General features: G+C 38.8%; 1 protein-coding gene across 28 annotated transcripts in view; it reads right to left on the bottom strand.

Moving 5' to 3' along the window:
• NEB (nebulin) overlaps nucleotides 1-22,471 on the bottom strand; it is a 181,844-nt gene that overhangs the window by 135,743 nt on the left and 23,630 nt on the right. For all 28 annotated transcript variants that reach the window (XM_067549447.1, XM_067549453.1, XM_067549452.1 and 25 more), the window contains exons 20-38: nucleotides 22,292-22,405; nucleotides 20,416-20,613; nucleotides 19,178-19,285; nucleotides 17,633-17,731; nucleotides 16,844-16,948; nucleotides 16,635-16,742; nucleotides 15,570-15,881; nucleotides 15,271-15,477; nucleotides 13,442-13,546; nucleotides 12,944-13,051; nucleotides 11,063-11,374; nucleotides 9,571-9,777; nucleotides 9,190-9,294; nucleotides 7,665-7,772; nucleotides 5,147-5,458; nucleotides 3,937-4,143; nucleotides 3,145-3,249; nucleotides 2,892-2,999; nucleotides 2,059-2,370 (exon numbers count right to left, since the gene is read on the bottom strand). In XM_067549447.1, the coding sequence (XP_067405548.1) occupies nucleotides 2,059-2,370; nucleotides 2,892-2,999; nucleotides 3,145-3,249; nucleotides 3,937-4,143; nucleotides 5,147-5,458; nucleotides 7,665-7,772; nucleotides 9,190-9,294; nucleotides 9,571-9,777; nucleotides 11,063-11,374; nucleotides 12,944-13,051; nucleotides 13,442-13,546; nucleotides 15,271-15,477; nucleotides 15,570-15,881; nucleotides 16,635-16,742; nucleotides 16,844-16,948; nucleotides 17,633-17,731; nucleotides 19,178-19,285; nucleotides 20,416-20,613; nucleotides 22,292-22,405 (3,240 nt within the window). The remainder of the gene's footprint in view (nucleotides 1-2,058; nucleotides 2,371-2,891; nucleotides 3,000-3,144; nucleotides 3,250-3,936; nucleotides 4,144-5,146; nucleotides 5,459-7,664; nucleotides 7,773-9,189; nucleotides 9,295-9,570; nucleotides 9,778-11,062; nucleotides 11,375-12,943; nucleotides 13,052-13,441; nucleotides 13,547-15,270; nucleotides 15,478-15,569; nucleotides 15,882-16,634; nucleotides 16,743-16,843; nucleotides 16,949-17,632; nucleotides 17,732-19,177; nucleotides 19,286-20,415; nucleotides 20,614-22,291; nucleotides 22,406-22,471) is intronic.

Below are 22,471 nucleotides of genomic sequence, written 5' to 3'. Positions count from 1 at the left end.
TCATTCTTTTTGGTTCCATGTTTTGGGCCTCTTGTTAATTCCTATATCCCAATTTAATTTAAAAGCACAGTTCATCCAGTTCTAACGTGGGTCTATATTCCTAACCATTCCATATACAATTCCAATCCCAATTACTTCTGTGGAGCCCCAGCGTGTACAAATGGGGTTGCAGGATCAGCACCTCTGAAAGAAAGGGACTAGATTATGCTTTGAGGCAAAGCCTTGAGAAAAGGTGTATAAGCTCCATCACCTCAAGAGTAGTCCTAAGAGACACTACGCTTTGAAGACATCCCTCTGAGGCACAATTCCTCCTCTGCTCCCCTCTTGCCCTAGGAAGGAGGGAAGTTACCGAAGTCCTTGAAAGAGTGAAGCTTACTTCCCCTCTCGCACTTGGTCAGTTACTCCAGTCAGTGACCAGATAGGGGCAGGAGGCAAAATCAAGGGTCTACCCACTCCTCATCTCCCCATATACTCCCAAACTATTTGCTCACAGTGAGGTAATCCAGGAGACAATGGGCTGTACTCTACATCAGACTCAGTATCTGGGTAGGTCAAGCCAGAGGTGTGGGGGTAACAATCTAGCCCAAAGTGACTTCACAGTTCAGTTTACTTTCAGTGGGACATACCATCTCATTAATTTTTAAGCAGAGTTCCTGTGATGGGTGGGCTAGGTCCAAAGGCCCCCTGCAGGACACCTCAGGGACCTGCCTCATCCTTTCCCAGAAAAGAACAGAGAAGTCCTCCAGATGGCCTAGAGTAGCTGTGGGAGAAGCAGCCAATCAGAAGGGCTGCTGGAGCAGCCAATCAGGGACTAGAAGGGCCCTATAAAAGCAAGCAGCAGAGACACAGCAGTCAGTTGCTGCCTGAAGCTAGAAGAGGGAAGACTGGGTACCTGGCTGGTAGAGCAGCACAGTCAGGGATAGCTCAGTGCTGACAGGACTGAGCCCAAAAAAGGCTGCTGAAGACTGGGAGAGCTAAAAAGGAGATCCTGGAAGGCTGCGGGGCCAAGCAAGGACAGAGCCCAGAACCTAGCCAGACCAATGAAGGGTATTGTGATGGGCCCTGTTGACCTGGTTAGAGACTGAGCCCAGAGAGGGCTGCCAAAAGGACACACCAAAGAAGGGTGCTGTGATGGGCCCTGCTGGGTTGTTATAGAGGGTACTGTCTCCTGGGAGGAAGCCTTGGTGGGCAATAAAGACTATATACCCCAAAAGGGGTTTTGTTTATTCCACCTACAGACAATGTGACTCAGCCAAAAGGCTGAGTCACTGAAGACTCACCCAAGAAACCATCAGTTATGGGAGGGGCTCACAAGAGGTGGGTGCCACCCTGTTCCAAGAACTAAGAAACAGCAGACTCACACCCAACCAAAAGGGGGCACTTGCAAGAGGTGGGTGCCACCTCATTCCAATATGGTGGTAGAAGTGGGGATCTTTGGACTGACCCTGATCCACCAGAGGCACAACGATGGGGGAGCTAGAAAGAGCGCTAATCCAGCAGCTCGTGATCGATGGGCATCATTCTCCGTTTCAAACCAGAGAGATCACAGGCACACATTCAGCCAAAGGGGGGTGCTTGTGAGAGGTGAGTGCCAACCCCATTACAATTACACACTGAAATCAATGATAAAATCTGCTTAAATATTGTTGGCACAACAGTGCCCAACTTTGGTTGCCCTAATTCTGAAAGGATAATTTCTTGGAAAATGTATGATGATTCTATTAGTGAAGCTTTCCTTGGCTTGGGCTGCACACAAGTATTACTCCTTGAGTCAAATGGCTATAAAATATATGTGACAAGCATATAAACAAAGTGGGCAAACTTGACCTACTTCGGTCATTCACCATCTGATCCCATCTGAATTCTTTATCAAATAGTTTAGTTTAATATTTCAGATTATTCTAAGAAATACAATGGACTGCCTTTTTATACTTGCTATATGTTAATACACAATTGTACTAGTTTATCTAACAAAACTCTAGGATTTAACCTATGATATTTATTCATAAACTAAATATTGCTTAATTGAAAACAAAGGTTGTACAGTCTTTCACTTACATTACTCTGTATCTGCATCATGTTTTTGGCTAATTCAAGATTCATAGCATCAGGCAAAACATTATAATGGTGGATCAGCTGCTTGTAGTTTGTATTGGTAACGACATCCTGTGCTTTCTTGGCTGCCACTACACTGAACATGTCGGCTGGGGTGTGGAATCTCGTCTTTGACTTTTCATAGTCCTTTTTGTATTCACGGTCAGACTGCATCTTAGCCACCTTCATGAAGTGCACCAGCTTGGGATCGTCTTCAAGGCTACGGAACCCAATGTGCTTTCCTCTTGCCTGTTCATAGGCTTGTTTGTATTTGTACTGCAAGCAAAAAAATACCAATTTCAGGGGAAACTGAATACAAAAGAATGTGTTATTAAGCATGCATTTTATTTTTAAAAAAGGTATAAAACATTTGGTCTGACCCATCACACAGGGCTCAGCTCTGCAAAGTTTTGAACACCCTGGCCCTGATCCATCAAAGCACTTAAGCCCATGTTTAAGCAGATAAGTAGCCCATGGGATTCATGGCATTATGGTACTCAACACTTTGCAAGATCCAGCCCAGAATGAGCAAGAGGTATAGAATACACAGATCTCAGAGGATCCTCTGGTGGCTTATGAAATGAATACTCAGACCTGTTCCAAGATTTACCACACCAAGCATGTCATTCAAACCTAGATTGTTCATGAGGCTTCAAAATCCAGTTGTGCAGTAAATATCCCCTAGGGTAGGAATCCTCCCAAATTTGATTTATTTTATAGATGAATTAACCCGAATTTCTCTAAGGTTACACATCTATGATAATTTTACCTGAGTGCAGTCTAAAAATAGAACTTACATCACTTGCGATGTCTCTGGAGGCCTTGGCTGCCTTTATTGGGATAGCATCTGACTGCATGTCATAACCCTTCTTCTTATCTTCCTCCCAGGCAGCCCTGTACAATTTCTAATCCAGAATATAAAAGGGCACAAAGTTTTTGTTATGAAAGTGGAAATGTTAATAACCCTGTAACTGAGATCTATAAATGGCATCGCATTAAGAATGCATTTTTAACTGACACTGAATGTCCTGTTTGACTATGATAGCTTACATCACTCATGCTGATCTGGTTCACCCTGGATTGCAGAATTTCTGGAGTGTCCGGCATAACATGAATGCTTGTCTTCTCTTTGTTCCATTTATCAGTGTAGAGCCTCTGCAATTACAAAGTGATATTTAATATAAAAAAAATTGCAATTTATTATAAAACAAGAGATTATTTTCATTTTACACATGTGCTAAATAAGATTCTGCAGCACAATATTTTATAAGTATTACAAATATACCTATACAAAAATCTAACTATAGCACAATGGCAATTTCCCTCATCTTTCTTTTGTACTTCCAATGATAAATTATGCAAATTATGCTACCATAAGCAACAAACTGTAACTGCAGACTTTCAATATGCATATTGTTTTTCCCCTGTTCTGTGTGCCTAGGTTCACATCCATGACCCACTTAGGATGATGTTCTGGTTGTGTCCCAAATGCTTTTTTCAGGTAGTGCTTATCCAAATTGAATCAGCATTCCAAAGCTTTTGCAGTTCACTCATTGCTAATGCAAGTTACCACACAAAAAGAATGAAGGTTGCTTAAGTGCTGTACATATAGGGAGGATACACATTATCATTCAAACAATATACAGCTATAATCCTGCTCTTAATGCAACTGGAAGCACACCTTTAACTATGGAGCCACTATGGTGCGTCCACAGTCCTACAAAGTGACGCATCCATGCAGACCCCTGCACCCATATGGAACCCCAGTGACTTCAGTGTGCATCACTTTGCAGGACAAAGGCATTAATATTGAAACCAAGGTTCTTCTAAGCAAATTCTCACCTTATTCATGGTCTGGGCATTCTGTTTAGCCAGCACCTGCTCCATTGCATCAGTTTTAATGGAATATTTTAGCTTGTCTGGGTGCTGGCGATATTTCTTTTCACTGAGAATATCTGTAGCCTTCTTGGCCTTCTCCACGTCCAAAGACTGAATTGGCATCCAACCAACTCCTCTTAGCCAGTTATTGAAGTCCGTTTTGTAAAGATTCTTTTAAAAGAATAAACAGAGAAGTAAAAGGGGGTAAAAGAATTCAGAATTTCCTCCACACAAAAAGAAATGAAGCCTTTGAATTTTTCCTGGTCATCGTTGAAAGAAAAATATGAGCTATGTTGGTTGGTGCTCACTCGTGTTTTTCAAAGAAATAGGATACAATTAAAGATCACTCAAGAAATAGAACTAAATTCTGCTCTCTGTTTGTCTTGCATAACTCTCACTGGAAGCTAACTGCACACATTCAAAGTCAAAATTTGATGGATAAAGCAGGAAAACTGAAAGAAGCATAATCAATTTTTTAAAATAAATGTCTTATTTACACTTTTAATTTTCTCTTAGCAATTCTCTCTCTTCAGCAATTTCTCCTTTATGCCCTGATAGTAAAAATCCCTGTTCAGGCAAAATTCTCATCAGCTCTAATGGACTTCAGGACCTGGCCTTAAAACAGCATGAAGAATGAGGATGCAAAGAGTAAAGCTACTTTATGTATTTTATGGGTGAGAAATGGAGATGAGGCAAAAGTGTGACAGATCCTTCAACAGAATAGATCCTTCCAAAATCTATTTATGAAATCCTTAGAAGACATTGGGGAATGAGGGTGAACGGAGGAAACAAAAAATAGGACTCAAAGCTACACATAGATAATATATGTAGATATTTAGATAAAACTTAGGTGCTACCACAATACAAACAATAAATAGTAATATCACAATACAATTAGAAAATAATACCATCTGCAGCAATGTACTTATGATCAGAAAATATGTTCCTTGGCTAGGAAGTAATTTAATATTTGAAGTTAGGGTTTGTTTGCTCAGAGAATACTCTGGCATTCACTACAGATAATCTCTATAACTCTTTAGAAAATTTAGGGCCCCAAAACAAACACCTGTTTGTTCCATTCTGCCTTAAACTGCCACTGGCTATTAATTAGCCTCAACTTTTTAGGCAAAATAGTTATAACCAAATAAAGTTAAGATAACTAAACATTATGTACCTCACTCTGAATCTGCATCATGTTTCTTGATAGCTGCACATTCATAGCATCAGGCAAGAGTGTGTAGTTGTGCAGTAGCTGTTTGTAGTTGGTGTTTGTAACCGCTTCCTGGGCTTTCTTAGCAGCGGTCACACTGAACATATCCAGGGGTGTATGATACTTTGTCTTGCTGCTCTCATAATCCTTCTTGTACTCGCGTTCTGACTGCATTTTGGCTACATTCATGTAGTGAACCAGTTTAGGGTCATCCTGCAGACTACGGAATCCGACGTGTTTGCCTTTTTCTTTCTCATATGATTCCTTATACTTGTACTAGAAAAAAAGGAAAACAAAACTACCGTTTTTGGAAGATAGACATGCCATAATATACATCTTGAAATTGTTTTGCAGATATTAACTGATTAATTTGGTCCTGGGGAAGAGGGTTGCTTGTTTTCAGCCCTCAACCTGTCTGTACCTATGCCATAAATATAGACAGCAGAGCTGGGAGAAATTTTGCAGCAAAAACATTTCAGTGAAAAGCAGATCCAGCAACACCAAAACATTTTGCAAATTCATGTAGGTTTTGCCAAACTGTTTATATCAAATCTTCCTTTCCACCCCCCAAAAAATTGAGAAAAATGTCAAAATGAAATATATCGATATTTCACTTTTAAACAACTTTTCATTTTGAAATTTCTTTCAATTTTATTTTTAAAAAATTCAAACAATTAAATACAAACATTTTTTACTTCTCTATTTGCTGAAAGCTTTGAAAAATTTTCCTTTCAGTTGAACTCGAAGTCATATTTTTTCAGTTTTCAGAATTGCCAGCAAACTGGAAAATCGAGTATTCACATAACTCTGAAATACAGCATACACTCTCTTCCCTCTCACTGCCTCTACGTGTTTTGTCGGTGATATCTTATGCTCTACTCCACTCTCTCTCTCAGCCCAATTGTCATTTTTTTGTTACCATACTACCCAAACCACTGAAAGCTCCAAGACATCCAGGTAAGGATTCAGATATTTGGGGGAGTAGGATTAAGTGGGACTTGCATGGTTCATAGGTCTTGTGCTGACACTGGACAGGAGTGAATTTTCAAGGTTCCCAATCTTCTTTTTAGACTTCAAAGCCACTACATGGGATGTGAGCTTATGTCATACATGCGCACATATGTTCCTTTTCTTCCCCACTTTAGATTTTTCTACACAACCCACAGCAGCAATTTCCAGAGCTGGGGTTGACAGACTCACTTTCACTCACTCTATAGTACTAAAAACAGCTGTGTTGGTGTCATGGCTCAGGAACCCTTGAGAGGAGGGTAAGCTTCAGAGCCCAAGCTTCAGCCTGAGCCAGAACATCTAACAGCTATTTTTAATGCTGTAGTTTGAGCCCCACAAGCCCAAGTCTGTCAACTGCAGCTCCAAGACTCGCTGCTGCATGCTGCCATTCGCTGAATAAATGTACCCTTTACTTCTTCTCTTTCTGATCCCTCTCCTTTTGCCTTCAGAATCTGACTTAGCCAGCCAAGACTGCATATTCTGCAACACTGCTGGAAGCCTGGGAGCAGAAAGAGGCAGCTAAAAGGAATTCCATAAACAGCCTGATGCTGGTACAAGTTTGCAGGACTCAGAGTAGCTGATAAGACCATGTGTTGTGCCTGTGGTTTTTCAGCAGTGAGATTACAAGTGACAATCAACATCAGAGACAGAAGCTGCATTTTCTATCTTGGCAGTTCTCTTCTTTCCCTCTTTGTGTGTGTTCGTCATACTTTGTTTTCTAGGAAATGGGATCAGACTTTAACAACCACAACTGCTCCAGCCCAGCTCAACTAACTTTTTTTCTTTTCCCCCAAAATCACAGATTAATTTTTAATACCGTCTAACAGACTGTCAGACAAGGGGGGTTTCTTTCTAAAAGCCTCTACAGCCAAATGGAAAGGGAACAAGGAATATTGTTAAAATGAAAACCTTACTTAATACTTTACATTTCAAATGCTTTACTGTTCTTCCTTCTTTCTCTATCTTTAATAAAAGATTTAAAAGATTTTTAATGTTGTGCCTGCCATGGTCCTAAACCAGCTGAGGACTCTGTGTACCAAACCTCGTTTAAAACTGTTTTAATGTTGAGCAGTTTCCAGGTCACTTTACAACTTTGACTCTTTGGGCCTATATACTCCATCTAAATTAATACAACAATTCCTGAGGAATTAAGGAATGCCAAAGGACTAGAACTACAGTTCGTCAGACCTTAGGAACATTGCACAACTAAGCTGCACAAGAAGAATTTAGTAGGAACTTGGCAGAACCAGAACTTCATACAGTCCGTGGGACAGCCATATCTGACATTTATATAATCAAGACTTCCAGCTAACCAGGGTTCAGATAGTCAAAATATGACTGTATTCAGCTTGTTTCTGAAGTCCATATGGAAATCCACATCAGTATACAACTGCATGGCATCACAAAACTCAGTATGTGCTGTAGAAAATTACAATATAGTAGATCCTACAATTTCTATCCAAATTATACTTACATCACTGGCAATGTTTCGGGAAGCTTTAGCAGCAATTACAGAGATGGCATCTGGTTTCAGATCATACCCTTTGGCAATTATTTTTTTCCAGTCTGCTGTGTAATAAGCCTTAAAGAAAAAAAAGAACCAATAATTTTTCTTATTGTGAGTAGTTAATAATCTTAGTATATTACTGTAAACTCGTGTTTCTATATTACAAATATTATATTGAATAACATACATTTTGAGTCTGTGCAATCACAGGAAGAAAAACCAGTAACTCAAACAAAAAGCATATTTATATTAAACAAAAATAAATGTACTACCAGGATAGTAGTGTTTTAAGATAGTCACTTCAAATCAGTGTAGTTAAACTGTCTCATTTTCTCAATTAGCATTTCTGGCAATTTCTAGGAAAAATGGCCTTAACAATGGTATGAGGGCTAGAACAATGCAATTTTTTTCTTCAAATAGTAAATTTGACACGAAATGGATTTTTGGGGGCATCAAAACTATTCATGAATTCAGGTCAAATTTGGTGAATAGTTGCCACTGAATTAAAACTGATTTTTTTCTGGAAATGTTGAAATATATCTTTCTAACATTTAAAACCCACCATTTCAACATTTCATTTCTAAGTGACATTTTCAAACATTTCATTCAACCAGAATGATTTTGTTGTTGTTGTTGTTTTTTATTTCAACAAGAAAAATAAATCAATTTTGGTTTGAAACACACCCTTTTTCCCCCCTAAATGTTTGGTTCTATCACCAAATCAAAAAATAGCTCTAGGGAAGGCCATTGTTCAAAAGCTCTTTTGACTTCACTGTGTCAATTGGAAATTTGGCTAAGTAAAGGCTTCAGGATTAGGTCCTATGCTTTTCAGTGAACTGAAAGAAGCAAAGTGGTTGGTTCAGGGGATTGGTAACAGAATATCTCTTGGTTGCTGGTATGACCCTGACACCAGATTTGCAGTGGATCAAAATGACTAATACTGGATGGTTATCTACTGGACTATATAAAAGGAGTTGATGATTTTTGGCCAGTTCCTAGAGGACATTTCCTCATCACCAAATAATAATTGCTATGAAAGGGCTCCATCATTCCCTTGCTGGCAATCTCAGCAGAGAATCTTACAGTGATAACTTAGAAACATAGATAGATACTAGGGCTAAGGACTGACTGGGCATAGAGATTGAACTATTGTCCCTTCCCTAAGTGAAGTAAAGAAAGAATTTCAATCTACACACTGAACTGAATCTGGATATTAAATGATATTCTCAGTTTCTTATTAATTCTAAATGGTCATCTAGGCCTTAGTGCACCAAAGCGCTAAAGCATGTGCTACATCCATCTGTATGCAACAAAGCACTTACAGCACATGCTTAGCTTTAAGCACATGCATGCGGGCAAGAGCTTTGCTGAACTGGGGCCTTACATACTTTCAATATACAAATTTAACAACACAAATACACATAAAAAATCAATCCAAAAATAGAACACGAATACACTATAATAATTGAATAATCTCTTGTCAAATACTCACATCGCTCATGTTTAATGCATTGACCCTGGCTTGAATAAACTGAGGAACATCAGTGTCCAGAGTGTATTTGTGTTTCAGTTTCTCACCCTCCTGCTTATAATTTATCTAAGAAAGAAAATAATACACAATATCTCTTTTACAAGATACAAGGCAGGGAGCGTCATCTTAATCATATACAAGTAGCAATGTTTAATACTTACCAACAAACTGCAGGTTTACTACATGTACAGCCCTTGAAACTCAGAAGTGTATTAGATGGAATTTGAGTCTTTGTATTTCAATATATGCATGTCACAACACTGATCTCAGACAACAAATCAGGAACATATACAACTGACACAATCTGTCCTGTCCGTAATAGTGTGTTGAGAAACTGCTTACCTCACTCAGTTGCTTGGTATTGTGCTGAGCCAAAACCATTGGCATGGAGTCTGGTATACTTGTGAACTTGATGGTGTCCGGATGCTGGCGATATTTATTTTCATTTAATGCGTCTCCAGCTTTTCTAACCTTTTCAACATCCAGAGAACCCAGAGGGCTCCATCCAATACCCTTGAACCAGCTGTTGTAATCTTGTTTGTACAAATTCTGAAAAAAGAGAATCCTAAACTGATCAAAGATTGCGAAGAATTTCCCATCATTCCTTCCATTCAAAGTGATAATCACATGACCTAGTCAATGTGATTTGCATTCGACAGAAAATATTTATAGTTTTTATTGGAGAAACTGAAAGCTTTGCTTTACCCTTTTTACACTTTCCTATAATTTCATAACTATAATTTCATAATTTTGTCAGGGGTGCCCTTGATGCCTTGTTTCATACATTGGCAGACTCTCTCAATTAATATTTACCAAGTTCCTTCTCTCTTCTCCTTGTGAAAACTTCGACAATCCCACTTGTTCTTTAAGTATTCTAGCTACAATATAGTGACCCTACAGGATTCTTTGTTTGTTCTGTATTGTATAGGACTGGACTTGCTTTCACACTAATAAGCTTTTTAGGGCAATGACTTAATTTTTGTTCATATTTCAGCTGTTGTACAATATGTGAAATGTATAGCACTGTGGGGTGAAATTTACTCCACTTGCATAAAACCCCAGGGTATCTTTTTGGGTGGAGTGGTGGGAGGTTGGAACCACTCCATCCATGGGTCCTCCCTTGACCTACCCCCAGCCTACTCCCAAACTGACCTTCCACACTGGCCTTGCATAGACTGCTGCAGAAACCAGTTCTGCAGTGCAGAGTGCAATGTGCACTCAGTCAACTGAAACCCCATTCCTGCACAACTCATGAAGGGTCTAAGTGGGATACAAAGTCCTATGTTGGTTCTGCATTGGGGTGACTTTCTAATAACAATAATAGTAATAGTTAAGCTTTTGCCCACTCCCTCTCATAAATTGCTGATAAGGGGCCCCCTCATTATTAGATTGATCTCATTCTCATAGCAGAATGAGACATGGGGCTTTCAAAATATCTCCTCAGTTAACCAAACAAAAATGGAGTGCACTGCAAAACAAAGATTCAGTTTTGGGCTCAAGTATGATGAAGGGCATTTTTAAAAGTCCTATGAATTCAGTAGCTAAAAGTACAATCTCTACTGGTACACATATGCCAAAAATCGCATTGAATAGGACTCTAGTCAGGAACGTAACACCTCCAAAGCTCCAAACCATCAGCTACCAAAGTAAAATTGTATAGTTTTCGCTAAACAGTTAATAAAGTCTGATTTAAAATGTTTACAGGGATATGCTGAGTCCAGACACAGCAATGGGACCTTCCAGATAATAACAAACAAGCTTTTCTTCTATTTTTCTTGGGATGCATTATACTGTTGTTAGGCAACTATGAAATTGGCAGAACTGAAACACTTACATTACTTTGAATTTGCATCATGTTCTTTGCAAGTTCAACATCCATGGCATCCGGCAGATACGTGTAGTGGTGAATAAGATGTTTGTAGTTGGCATTGGAGGCTATGTCTTGAGACTGTTTAGCAGCCTGGATACTGAACATATTAGCAGGTGTATGATAGTTGGTCTTGGTCTCCTCATAGTCTTTCTTGTACTCACGGTCTGACTGCAACTTTGCCACTTTCATATAATGGACAAGTTTGGGATCATCTTGCAGGCTTCTGAAACCAACATGTTTTCCTTTTGCCTTTTCATAAGCTTCTTTGTATTTATACTAGAGAGAGAGAAAAAGAGAGAGACAAAGAGAGAGGAGGGATGATACTATGCATATCTATTGGGTATATATATTGATATCTAGATTTAATGTGCAGACAATAGAAAGGAGTCATTTCTTGTAACTCTCTTTGGAAAAGGTATTGGAGGAACTGCAGGTAGTTCAGATGGATCAGCCATCCCAAATGGAATACCCAGTGTCTGTATTTATAGACTGTATGACTAGACTTCCATGGAAATCTCCTAATGTTGCACTACTACCTGTGCAGCAATGGAGGTAATAGTAGTGTGAGCTCTAGTGTAAACAGGGCACCAGTGCCTAACCCTGTACAGAACAGATTGACACAACACTATGGTGAAAATGTCAGTGAATTCTGGAGCTCTGCCAACACTAGCACTTCCACCATTGCTACTACTTGTGGAGCTGCTCCAGTGAGAATGGAGTGAGGAGAAACTTCCAAAAGAAGTCCTGTGTTAATAAGGTCCGTGAGTAATATTAGAACAATTGACCAGCAAATGATCAATCCATGATTTAACTAAGGCAAATAAACTGACCACAACTGCTCAGCTCCCTCTGGTGATTTAAAATCACAGGATCAGACTCCAGTTTGTTCAATTAGCACAATAAAGCCTGCTGAGCCATGCATAGGTTCCCCTCCGCTCTATGGCAAAATGTGTCCCAGGATGAAATGTGTCATGCCACTGTAGTGTACATACAGTAGATTATATGGCAATTTATCATGGCCAGATTATGCTGTATAATAGCTTTGTCATATAGCCATCTATAACAAATGGATTAAAACAGACACTACAGCAGTTTCTGTTAATATAAAGCAAATGAGAGCAGAATAAAACAGGTCTCTTCCCATTTTGCTACTAGAACTATCTGTTTTATCAGCAGCCTTCTCAAATCCTTTCTGTATAGTAATGCTGGCAATTCACCAAAACTGAAGGGAAAGAGGGTCCTGTTGGAAATCACTCTCTCACTGCCCAGGCAAAGAAGGTGGAAACAGAATGACACAAAAATATGGGAGAAACTATGAACAAACAATGAGGCTGAGTATACCGCTTCTCTGCCAGAGCAGGCTAATGACTTCTGAGAGAGTCACATAAAGGTCCAGGATCAGAGCCAACTTACAAAGCTAGTAAAGATCACATGGTATCTAACTCAAACCAGAGCGGGTAAAGGGAACCCTGCCTACCTTAAGGAGCCCACACCAGTGGATTATATTTTTAAAATTGCAATAGAATAATTTTTGCTAAGAGTTTTCAACAAGCATTAAATTCTATGGGCCAGATCCCCAGCTAGTGTAAATGGACAGAGCTCTACTGACTTCCGCAGAGCTGTGCCCAATTCCTCCAGCTGCAGATCCAATCCTAAATATTCTATTAGAGAATTTATTACACAAATTAATATTTTGAGCCAGACTGAGAATCTATTACTCACACTGGTGACTCCAAAGAGACTTCTTGTGTGAGTAACTGCTTACTAATGTGAGTAAGGAGTTCACAAAATCTGTAAGATTTTTATTGAGAGATGACACAAAATGTATCTGAAACTGACACTTACGTCACTAGCAATGTTTCTTGATCTCTTGGCTAGAGCAAATGGAATAGCATCACCCAACACGTTGTGCCCCTTGGCTATCAAGTCATGGTAGTCTTGTTTATAATATGCCTAAAAAAAAAAGAAAATTCAAATATTATTCAGGAGGGTCTAGCACCATATGAACTGCATGCAAGTCAAATAGTTACTTCTGAGCTACTGTAAGGACTGAAGGATTTGGATGATGAAATGGTACCATGCACCTCGTTCATCGTTTATCAGAATACATCCACATTAAATAAGCTATACTGGTTTGCAAACTAAAATTATAAGATAACAATGAAAACAATTACTTTGTTATAATTTAATCACTGCATATGTAGAACTGCATATCAACCAAAAGCCACGTGAATTGCTTACATAGTATCATTATTAGGACATATTATGTAGCTTACACTACTCGTCATTACTAATTTCATTAACAGCATGTGACTTAATCATATCCTTCTAGAGACCACTTACATCACTGATGTTGGCTGCATTGTATCTCGCCTGGATAAACTGTGGGACATCCGGTGTCATGGTATATTTATGTTTGATTTCCTCTCCTGAAGATTTGTATAACCTCTGCAAAACACATGACACAGTTAATCACTTCTTTCCAAGCACAGTGAGGCTCCAGATCTCTGTGTCTTAAATGAAGTCTCAAGTTTGGTCTCACAGACATATATTGCCACCTACCTCATAAAATCAGTGACTGCACTTTCATGCACAGGCTCTGAGTTTACCAGCTATATACTAGCCTATATGATATAAACATCATGCCATAAGTTGTTACACCAGAGGAAAAGCACATATAGAAAAATTAAACATTAGTATGACACAAAAATGCACATAGAAACATAACCATCCATGAAAGAGAAAGAAAGCGTACGAGACAAGAAATGATAAGGAATTGTAATACAGAGCGGAACCTTGCTAGCTTGCAATGACTAAAAGACATATTGTGATTTACTGAATTTTATGAATTAGTGAAGATGGGAACACCACAAGTACAGGCATGAAGATGTAACGTGTCCATTAAGTCTGACAATTCTAGTTTGATTTAAGTATTTATGCTAATACTTCAAATGGCAGTACATATACTGTAAGTATATTCTGAAAAATACTTAGTAAAATGACACCTCACCACAGTGTTTTACAATTAAACTTTTTCCAAGGCTGGAAGGTTTTTGTGAAGATGACAGAGCGTACAGATTAATAAAAGATCAGGGAAGTTCTCCTGTCCTTTTTAGTTTCACGAGTTCAGGATGGCCATTCTGATCTGGGAGAGTGAACTAAAACCCTGAATCTGTTTTGTATGGTCACCCTTCTCCCGTGAAGCTAAAAGCGCTTTATTTTACAAATTAAGTGTGTCATAATAGAGGGAGGCCCAGATTTGTAAAGGCTTTAGCTATTGCTTCACTCCAGTAGTGCAATGCCTAACTTATTTAAAGTGCCTAAGTCTCATTTTCAGAAAGGGTTTAGGCACTTAGGAACCAAATCCCATCAATAGTCAATGGGATTTAAGCACCTAGTGTTTAAGCACCTAGTGTTTAAGCACCTACGTGTTGCAATGCTAAGCGCAGCAATGCCTAAATACCTTTACAAATCTGTGCTGGACTCCCTGTGAGTCAATAATTCTGAGTGTGCAAACTTGTTGAGATATCTGTAGTTGCACATATTAATCATGTGGTTGTACAAATATTTTTTTATTCATTTCAGTGTTCTAATTTAAAACATAGGCCAGATCCTCAGCTGATGTAGCTCTTTTGGATGAAATGCTGGCCCTATTGAAGCCAAAGGACATGTTACCAATGACTTCAACAGGGTTAGGATTTCACCATTTGAGCTATGGTGATTTACATTAGCTGATGATCTAGCCAGTTCTGCTCTCTATAACACCAACATAAAATACTGGGTGAGGTTTTATGGCCTGTGTTGTGCAGAAGATCAGACTAGATGATCAGAATCTCATCTGGCCTTAAAATCTACACATTTATGGAATTAGGAGTAAGTCTATTGAAGTCAGCAAAGATACTTAGTACAAAACCCATCAAACATGAGCGTTGAGGTCTTAATGTGTATATGCTCACATCAGACGATATTAATATCACAACTATGAAAATTAAAACCTGCAGAAAAAAACCCACTGTTTTTCCCTTTGGTATGAAAATTCCTTTCCACAGGTGTGATAACCCACATACAAGGAAATGGTGTGGGCATTTATTTTACTTAAACCGGTATATAGATACAGATACTTCTGTAGACACTTCCTTGTTTTATGTTCTCTTTTCCCCAGGCTTACTCACATCATTGAGTTGAAGTGCATTCTTTTTATCTTGGACCATAACCGGGGAGTCCACTACACTAGTAAATTTGATGGTGTCTGGGTGCTGACGATATTTCTTCTCATTCAAGGCTTCTCCCGCTTTTCTAGCTTTTTCTATATCCAATGAACCAATGGGGATCCAGCCAAGGCCTTTCATCCAGCTATCATAGTCTTCTTTGTAGGCATGCTACAAAAAGAAGTCCACACAGGTCAGATAGATATGTTTACCTTTGCCTGATCCCTCTGGATACATTCTGCACAAATAAGCCCAGTACTTACATCACTTTGTATCCGCATCATGTTCTTTGATTGTTTCAAGTTCATTGCATCAGGTAAGTAAGTGTAATTGTGGAGCAGTTGCTTGTAATTAACATTGCTGGCAACATCCTGAGCCTGCTTGGCTGCCACAACATTGACCATATCTAATGGGATGTTGTATTTGGTTTTAGTTGTCTCATAATCTTTCTTGTATTCCCGGTCAGACTGCATTTTGGCTACTTTCATATAGTGAACCAATTTGGGGTCATCTTGGAGGCTTTGGAAGCCAACAAGTTTACCCTTGGCAAGTTCATAGTCTTTTTTATAGTGGACCTGTCAAAGCACAATCAGACATAAGATACGCTTTATTTAGTGAACAACATAAAATATAATTGTGAAGCAATGATACTGCTTCCTTACAAACGGAGGTTCTAGGGAAATTATAGCTAATATATTGTGTGTAATTAAAAGTAATCATAATAAAACTTAACACTTATATCTCTTTACATTTCCACTGATGTACAAATATTAACTAATTAATTCTCCCAGCTCCCCCATACACCGAGGTAGGTGTTATTATCCCAATATTGCACTTGGAGAAGGAGGGAAGTCAGAGATATATTAAGTGACTTCCCCAAAGTTACACATCACGAATCTGCTCCAAAGCCTGCTGAAGTCACTGGGAGTCTTTCCATGTCTTCAAGACCAGGCTCCAAATTAGCAACAGAGACATAATTATGACTCCGGTATCCTTTGTTCATATGCCTATGACTAGCACAGGAGATTTCATTGTCTCTCTTCATTACAGTAAAGTTAGTTTTATTTATTCAATGAGCTTTTTAAAATGACAGTATCAGATTTTTCTAGACACATATGTATCATCGAAATACATTAGTTAAGTAAAAAAATAATAATTTAAAAACGGACTCCATGTCTATTAAAGGATTCAGAAAAATAACCCAGTAAAGGGTTCAGTAAAACCCCATCTCAATAAACAATCCTTCAGATGTAATAGAAATGCAACCAATTTTAAAATAAATCATCACTACGTGTAACTACTAGTTACTTGAAATGGGATGTACTTACATTGCTGGCAGCCTGTCCAGCAGCCTTGGCAACTCGGATAGGAATAGCATCATTTCTTAGATCATACCCTTTCGATTTTAATTCTTCCATGTCCATTTTATAGTAGTTCTGGAAGAAAATGTCAGTTTTGAAATAACAATCTAAACCTGCATTACCTACACTTAAAGTTGTATGTTAAATCAAGGACTCTTACTCCGACGTAAACTTACATCACTAATATTGTAGGCATTAACCTTAGCCTGGATAAACTGGGGCACATCTGGAGGTAGGTGATACTTGTGAATTATATCCTGATTTTTAGCTTTATACAGTATCTGCAACAGAAAGTAAGAAATAAGTTTCTCAGTCAAATGTATAGACTATAAATGCTTGAAACATGCTGAGTCATATATCTTGAATTAAGCATCTTGCAGAATAATAATACTTCTATGTATATGATATTGTTACATAGAAGGTGAAATTCTAGCCCATTGAAGTGAATGGCAAAATGCCCATTAAGTTGAACAGGGCCAGGATTTCATTCAGAGAGTATAATACATACACGTACACACACACACTCAAACCTGTTGTAAGCAACCCTTTGATGGACTGACAAAATCTGGTTCCCCAACAGATGTTATTTTCTAGTAACACAGTGAATTGTACTCAGTACATTTGAGGATAATTTCATGAGTGCTTTTAAGATAAAAGGCACTCGGTAAAGGTGGCTTTGTGTATTGTTATCACAGCACACAAACCTATATGGTCAAATTTAGTCCTGTTGTAGGCAGAGGACACTCAGATTACTTGAATTAAGTTCCATCTGCCTGCACCCAGGCTGAATTTGCCTCTTGTACAGCAGAACCACATTGACTGCACTGTGTAGGGGAACGTCCACACCAATGAAGGGAGGGCCAAAATTTGTCTGATAGTGCTTTGAAAAGAAGTGAACTAGTGCTTTTGAGTTTAGAATTCAGTTTTTTAATGTATATAAATCCAGTAGAAATTTCAGCACTTACATCACTCCTCTGGGCCTGGTTGATTTTAGCCTGTACTATAACAGGCTCATCTTCAATCTGGGTAAACTTAATGGTGTTTGGATGCTGACGATATTTTTTCTGTTCAGAAAATAAAAAGTCAACGTTACATTTCCTTGATGGCAAAAAGCACCTTTTGTTCTACTTCCATTGCACCATTTTTGTAAAAGTGAACATAGGATAATAATGTAATTTTACATCAGACTTGTCCTTACATACAAAGAAAATTTTAATCATAGTGACATTAGGTATTTTCATAAACAAACAATTACTGTAAATTGCATTTGCAACATTTGTGTGTATGAGCATGTTGCTGTACTATCAAAATGGAAAAGCATATGGAGAGAGAGGATTTTTCACACTTTTGTTACCTGTTCATGCTCTCATGTGCATATTTCGCAAGCACAACGTAAGTGCACACATTTTAAAATATTGACATTAGTGCGTGTCTTCCATTGGCACTAATGGAAGCTCTTGAACATATTCTATTTTCTTTACTCTTTTACAACCCCATTGCCTTCACTGGATTGCACAGGCATGAGAGAAAATAGAATTTGGCCCAGTGTCCTCCATTTCCTATGCATCATATTGCAATCTATGATGATAGTGATCATACTAGGATCATTATTTTCAGCTTAGTCTTTTATCCACCATCCTACTGAAGTCAAAAGTGATCGCAAACAGACAGTGTAGGTGAAAAAGACAGCTGAAGAGAAAACATCTATATGCATAAATTGCAAACTTGAACCAAATCATCAAATTTGCCAGCTACTGGGTAGTTTCATTGCAGGCCTCAGAGAATTATATAAACACTTGCCAACGGGACGTGTGGTATGTCTAGTTTACTCCTAAAAGAAGACATCAGACCATATTGTCCAGTGTTAGTAGAAATCAAGACGAATTTTAATGCAGATTGGTGGCAGGATATCCACCAATCATTATGTTTATCTTTGTTCACTACAAACTCGTCTAACTCCAGCTATCATATGTGAAATATGAAATAATGGCAGCTCTCTGATTCTCTGCTGCTGATGGTTGTGAACTACAAACTGAGCAAATTTTGCCTTTTCAAACCACAGGAAGATCCAAAGGAAATCATCTTATCTTGCCTATTTTTTTTTCTTTCTTGCTAGTTCAAAACAGTTGTGGAAAGCAGGCTTGGCACTTTTGTGTCAGTAATACTCAGAACTAGCAGGAACGATGTTCTGCCTCTAGAAACTCTTGGCTTTTTTTAGTCGCAAACACTGCTCAGTAGCAAGAACACTTAAAGGAAGAGGAAATTAATGGACAAAGAATATGTGTTTTTAATATTGGTGAATATCAGTATTTATAACAGATATTCTTTATCCATTGGACTGATCCTGCAAGGACTTCCCATTAAAGTAATGGATTAGTTGAGAAGGTATTTCACATGTGAAAGGGCAGCAGGATATACAGTGTGAAGAGTAGTGCTTTGTTGCCTTAATGTTTTTCTGGTGTGCACTCCACTGGAATAGTAATTAATTTAATCACACTACATTTCTTTACCTCATTGAGAATGTTTGAAGCTCTCTTAGCCTTCTCTGCTTCCATGGACCCAAATGGTATCCAGCCACAACCTTTCATCCAGCTGTTGTAATCAGATTTATACTCATTCTGGAAGAGACAAAGACAAATCAGGAGTTCAAAGAACAGAGAAAAAAAATCTGATGAGATTCAACAAGGACAAGTGCAGAATCCTGCACTTAGGACGGAAGAATCCCATGCACCACTACAGACTGGGGACCAACTGGCTAGACAGCAGTTCTGCAGAAAAGGGCCTCAGGGTTACAGTGGACAAGGAGCTAGATGAGTCAACAATGTGCCTTTACTGCCAAGAAGGCTACCGGCATATTGGGCTGCATTAGTAGGAGCATTGCCAGCAGGGTAATTGGTTCTGAACATGGAACAGCATTATGAGGGGGTTTGCCTTCATGTTTCGCATGATCTATGGCTCCCCTTGTCTCATCTTTTCTACTTCTGGCACTAAAAGAGGAGTGAGGCAGGATGCCTCCTATTTCCCATAAGTATCCGTTAGCAGGCCTGAGGACACAGAGGAGACATGGCCTTCACATTCACTCTCAGGTTTATAGTACACAGAGAAAGTGCTGGCCTAAGACCTGGCGGGGGCTAACTCAGAGAGATGAAGGAAGGGGTCAGAGGTGAAGCTGGCCCTGAACCATGGCAACCAATCATTTCTGATGAAGAAGACTTCCGATGGTTTGTTTTTTGAGAAAGTTAGAGTAAGGGTGTAACTTGGGTCAAAACAGGGCTTATAATGGAAAGTAATTTACAACTTGAACGGCAGAGTCACTGTCATGACTCCATAATACATGCACAGCCAGTTTACTGAAAATCCATTAAAAGAGAAAATCACAATAGCAGCTACACATTTTGCCTTAGAGGTCACTCCTGATTTCTGCCTGGTGCTTAGCAAAACACTCTCACACATCATTTTTCAGGGCTTCTCTAAGACAATCCTTTTGACATATAGCATTTGTAGCCTGGAACATCTTCACATTAGTTACGTTAACAGAACTAATAAGTAATAGCATACACACAGTTAGTCAATGTCATATTTCTAGAGGGCTTTGTGTTTTCAGCACTTACACTAACTGTAAACCAAACTACTGGCATGCTTTTGCACTCATGCTTTGCTTCCGCTGAATTGTATGAAACCCGTTTGCATGAGCAGAACCCTTTACAGAACTACTCGTAATACCACATATCAAAGCATGATCACTTACATCACTCTGCAGAGAATAGGCCTTCTTTGCAAGCTCGACGTTAATACTGTCAGGAGGATAAGAGTAATTGTGTAGGGGATGCTTGTAGTCTATGCTGCTGGCGATAGCCTGAGATATCTTAGCCTGAGTGATTGGGATCATGTCCAGCGGTGCCGTGTATCTGCTCTTTGACAATTCATAGCCTTTTTTGTACTCATGCTGTGAAAAGGAATTCAATAAATATGTTTTGGATTAACCCAGAAAACAATTATGTAAAAACAGATCTTCTTTTCAGAAGAAAGTTGGATCCTGGTAACGTCAAATGTTTTAAATAAATTCAGTATCTGCTAACAGACAGAATTATAAGGCACAGAATATTATTTTTAAAGAAGTTCCTCAGATAGGAAACTGTAAATAATTTGATTTCATTAATCTATATTTTGAAACTACTGTTATGAGCTATCACCACAAGTAATGACCCCCACCACAAGCTGTCAGGCAGATTTGAGCCCAGAGTGTTCAACACCAAAGTACAGACCTATGCCACTTGAGCTAAAGGAGCAACTTCATTAACTAGCAGCAGCAGTAGTAGTCTGTTATCCTTTATATGTACTATGTAGACTATGAAATTTAAGCTTGGCTGTGCCTACTTATAAGATTAAGCTACCAAATATTACTAATAAGAGGCATATTGCAAAAGTACGGTGGTGGCTAGAAACCCTTTTTGAAAAGAAATGATTGCTTCTCATCGCATCATATCTGTGCTGTTTTCTTCTTTAAGTATGTCTGGTATTTCATCAAGGTAACTGCCTTTCCTATGATTAATGGCCCCTCTTAACTGACCAGCCTCCCTAATGAAATTATCTTCTGTAATTAACTCATTTATACCTCAGTGGCTCCATATTTTTCAAGGACACCTCTTGATCCTATCTTCTGATGGGTACCACCTCAGGTATTATTCGATTTTCATCTCAGCAAACCCCAACCCCCTTTTGTTAGGAAAGGGTGGAACTTCGTGACAAACATGTGCTGGATTGTTGATTAAACAAAATCAAGGTGGCTAATACCATCTTAGAAACATGTAGGTCTTTTCCCCTCTTGTATTTGTTTAGACTTCCTTTGTTCTCTCATGCAATTAACAAAAATGTTTTGAAAACACTGAATTTAAGGGTATAAAAAAGGGAAGCAATCCCACTAGCAAATGTGCTTCAAGACTGAGAAATCATTCCAGACACAGAACTGTCATCTCGCCTAGCTTTCTTTTGAGACTAAGGATTTTCAAACTCTCCAAGGAGCTGTCAAGAATTGAAACCACCACCTCTTGCCTGCACTGGTGAGGAAAATTGCTTTTGCAGCTAATACACACTGGACTTTTGGTTTGGGGGCTCATTTTATGAGTGTAGTAATTAAAGCCTTTCTGTCATTATCGAACAAGTGTCGTGTCATTTCCTGAACGCACTAATATCACATCTCAGTTGACCAGGTAACATACTACCCAGTAGAGAGGGATGACACACACTTTATTAATTTGTTACACAAACAAACCACATTATGGATAGAATTTCATCCAAAGTAAACTGGGATTGCACATTGAAGACTCACAGGGATGCTATATGATGGGGAGGGATCAAAGACCACCCGCTAAGCCAGATTGTAGGGGGCACCACACCCTGCATGGAGAATAAGGGTTCTGCATGAGATGCAAACAGCTGATGCCTGGGGAGGGTTGGAGATGACCATTCCCCTACCTACCTTTATATTTTCTACTAAGCCTATAAGTGCCTCAGAGCAGAGCCTTGGTCTCTTATGTCCCTTTATATGTCTATAAAAGGCCTAGCACACAGTACATAAATGAATAAATAACAACGATAAAAGGGATTACTATAATGACACTTACATCACTCTGCTGTTTGGCCACCTTCGCAGAATGTAAGATCTTGGGATCATCATGAATGCTCAAGGCTCCAATCATTTTCCCTTTACCTAGTTCATAGTCTTTCTTATATGCCACCTGCACAGTGAGAACATACATGTGAAAGTACGTTCCACATTTACAGTTAAACTGCTGTGGCTACAT

Source organism: Emydura macquarii, unplaced genomic scaffold (genome assembly GCF_026122565.2).
Source record: "Emydura macquarii macquarii isolate MOO-44397 ecotype Brisbane River unplaced genomic scaffold, CSIRO-AGI_Emac_v2 contig_1253, whole genome shotgun sequence".
Lineage (NCBI taxonomy): Eukaryota > Metazoa > Chordata > Testudines > Chelidae > Emydura > Emydura macquarii.
The sequence above is the reverse complement of the archived record's forward strand: the minus strand, read 5'-3'. Positions and strand labels throughout refer to the sequence as shown.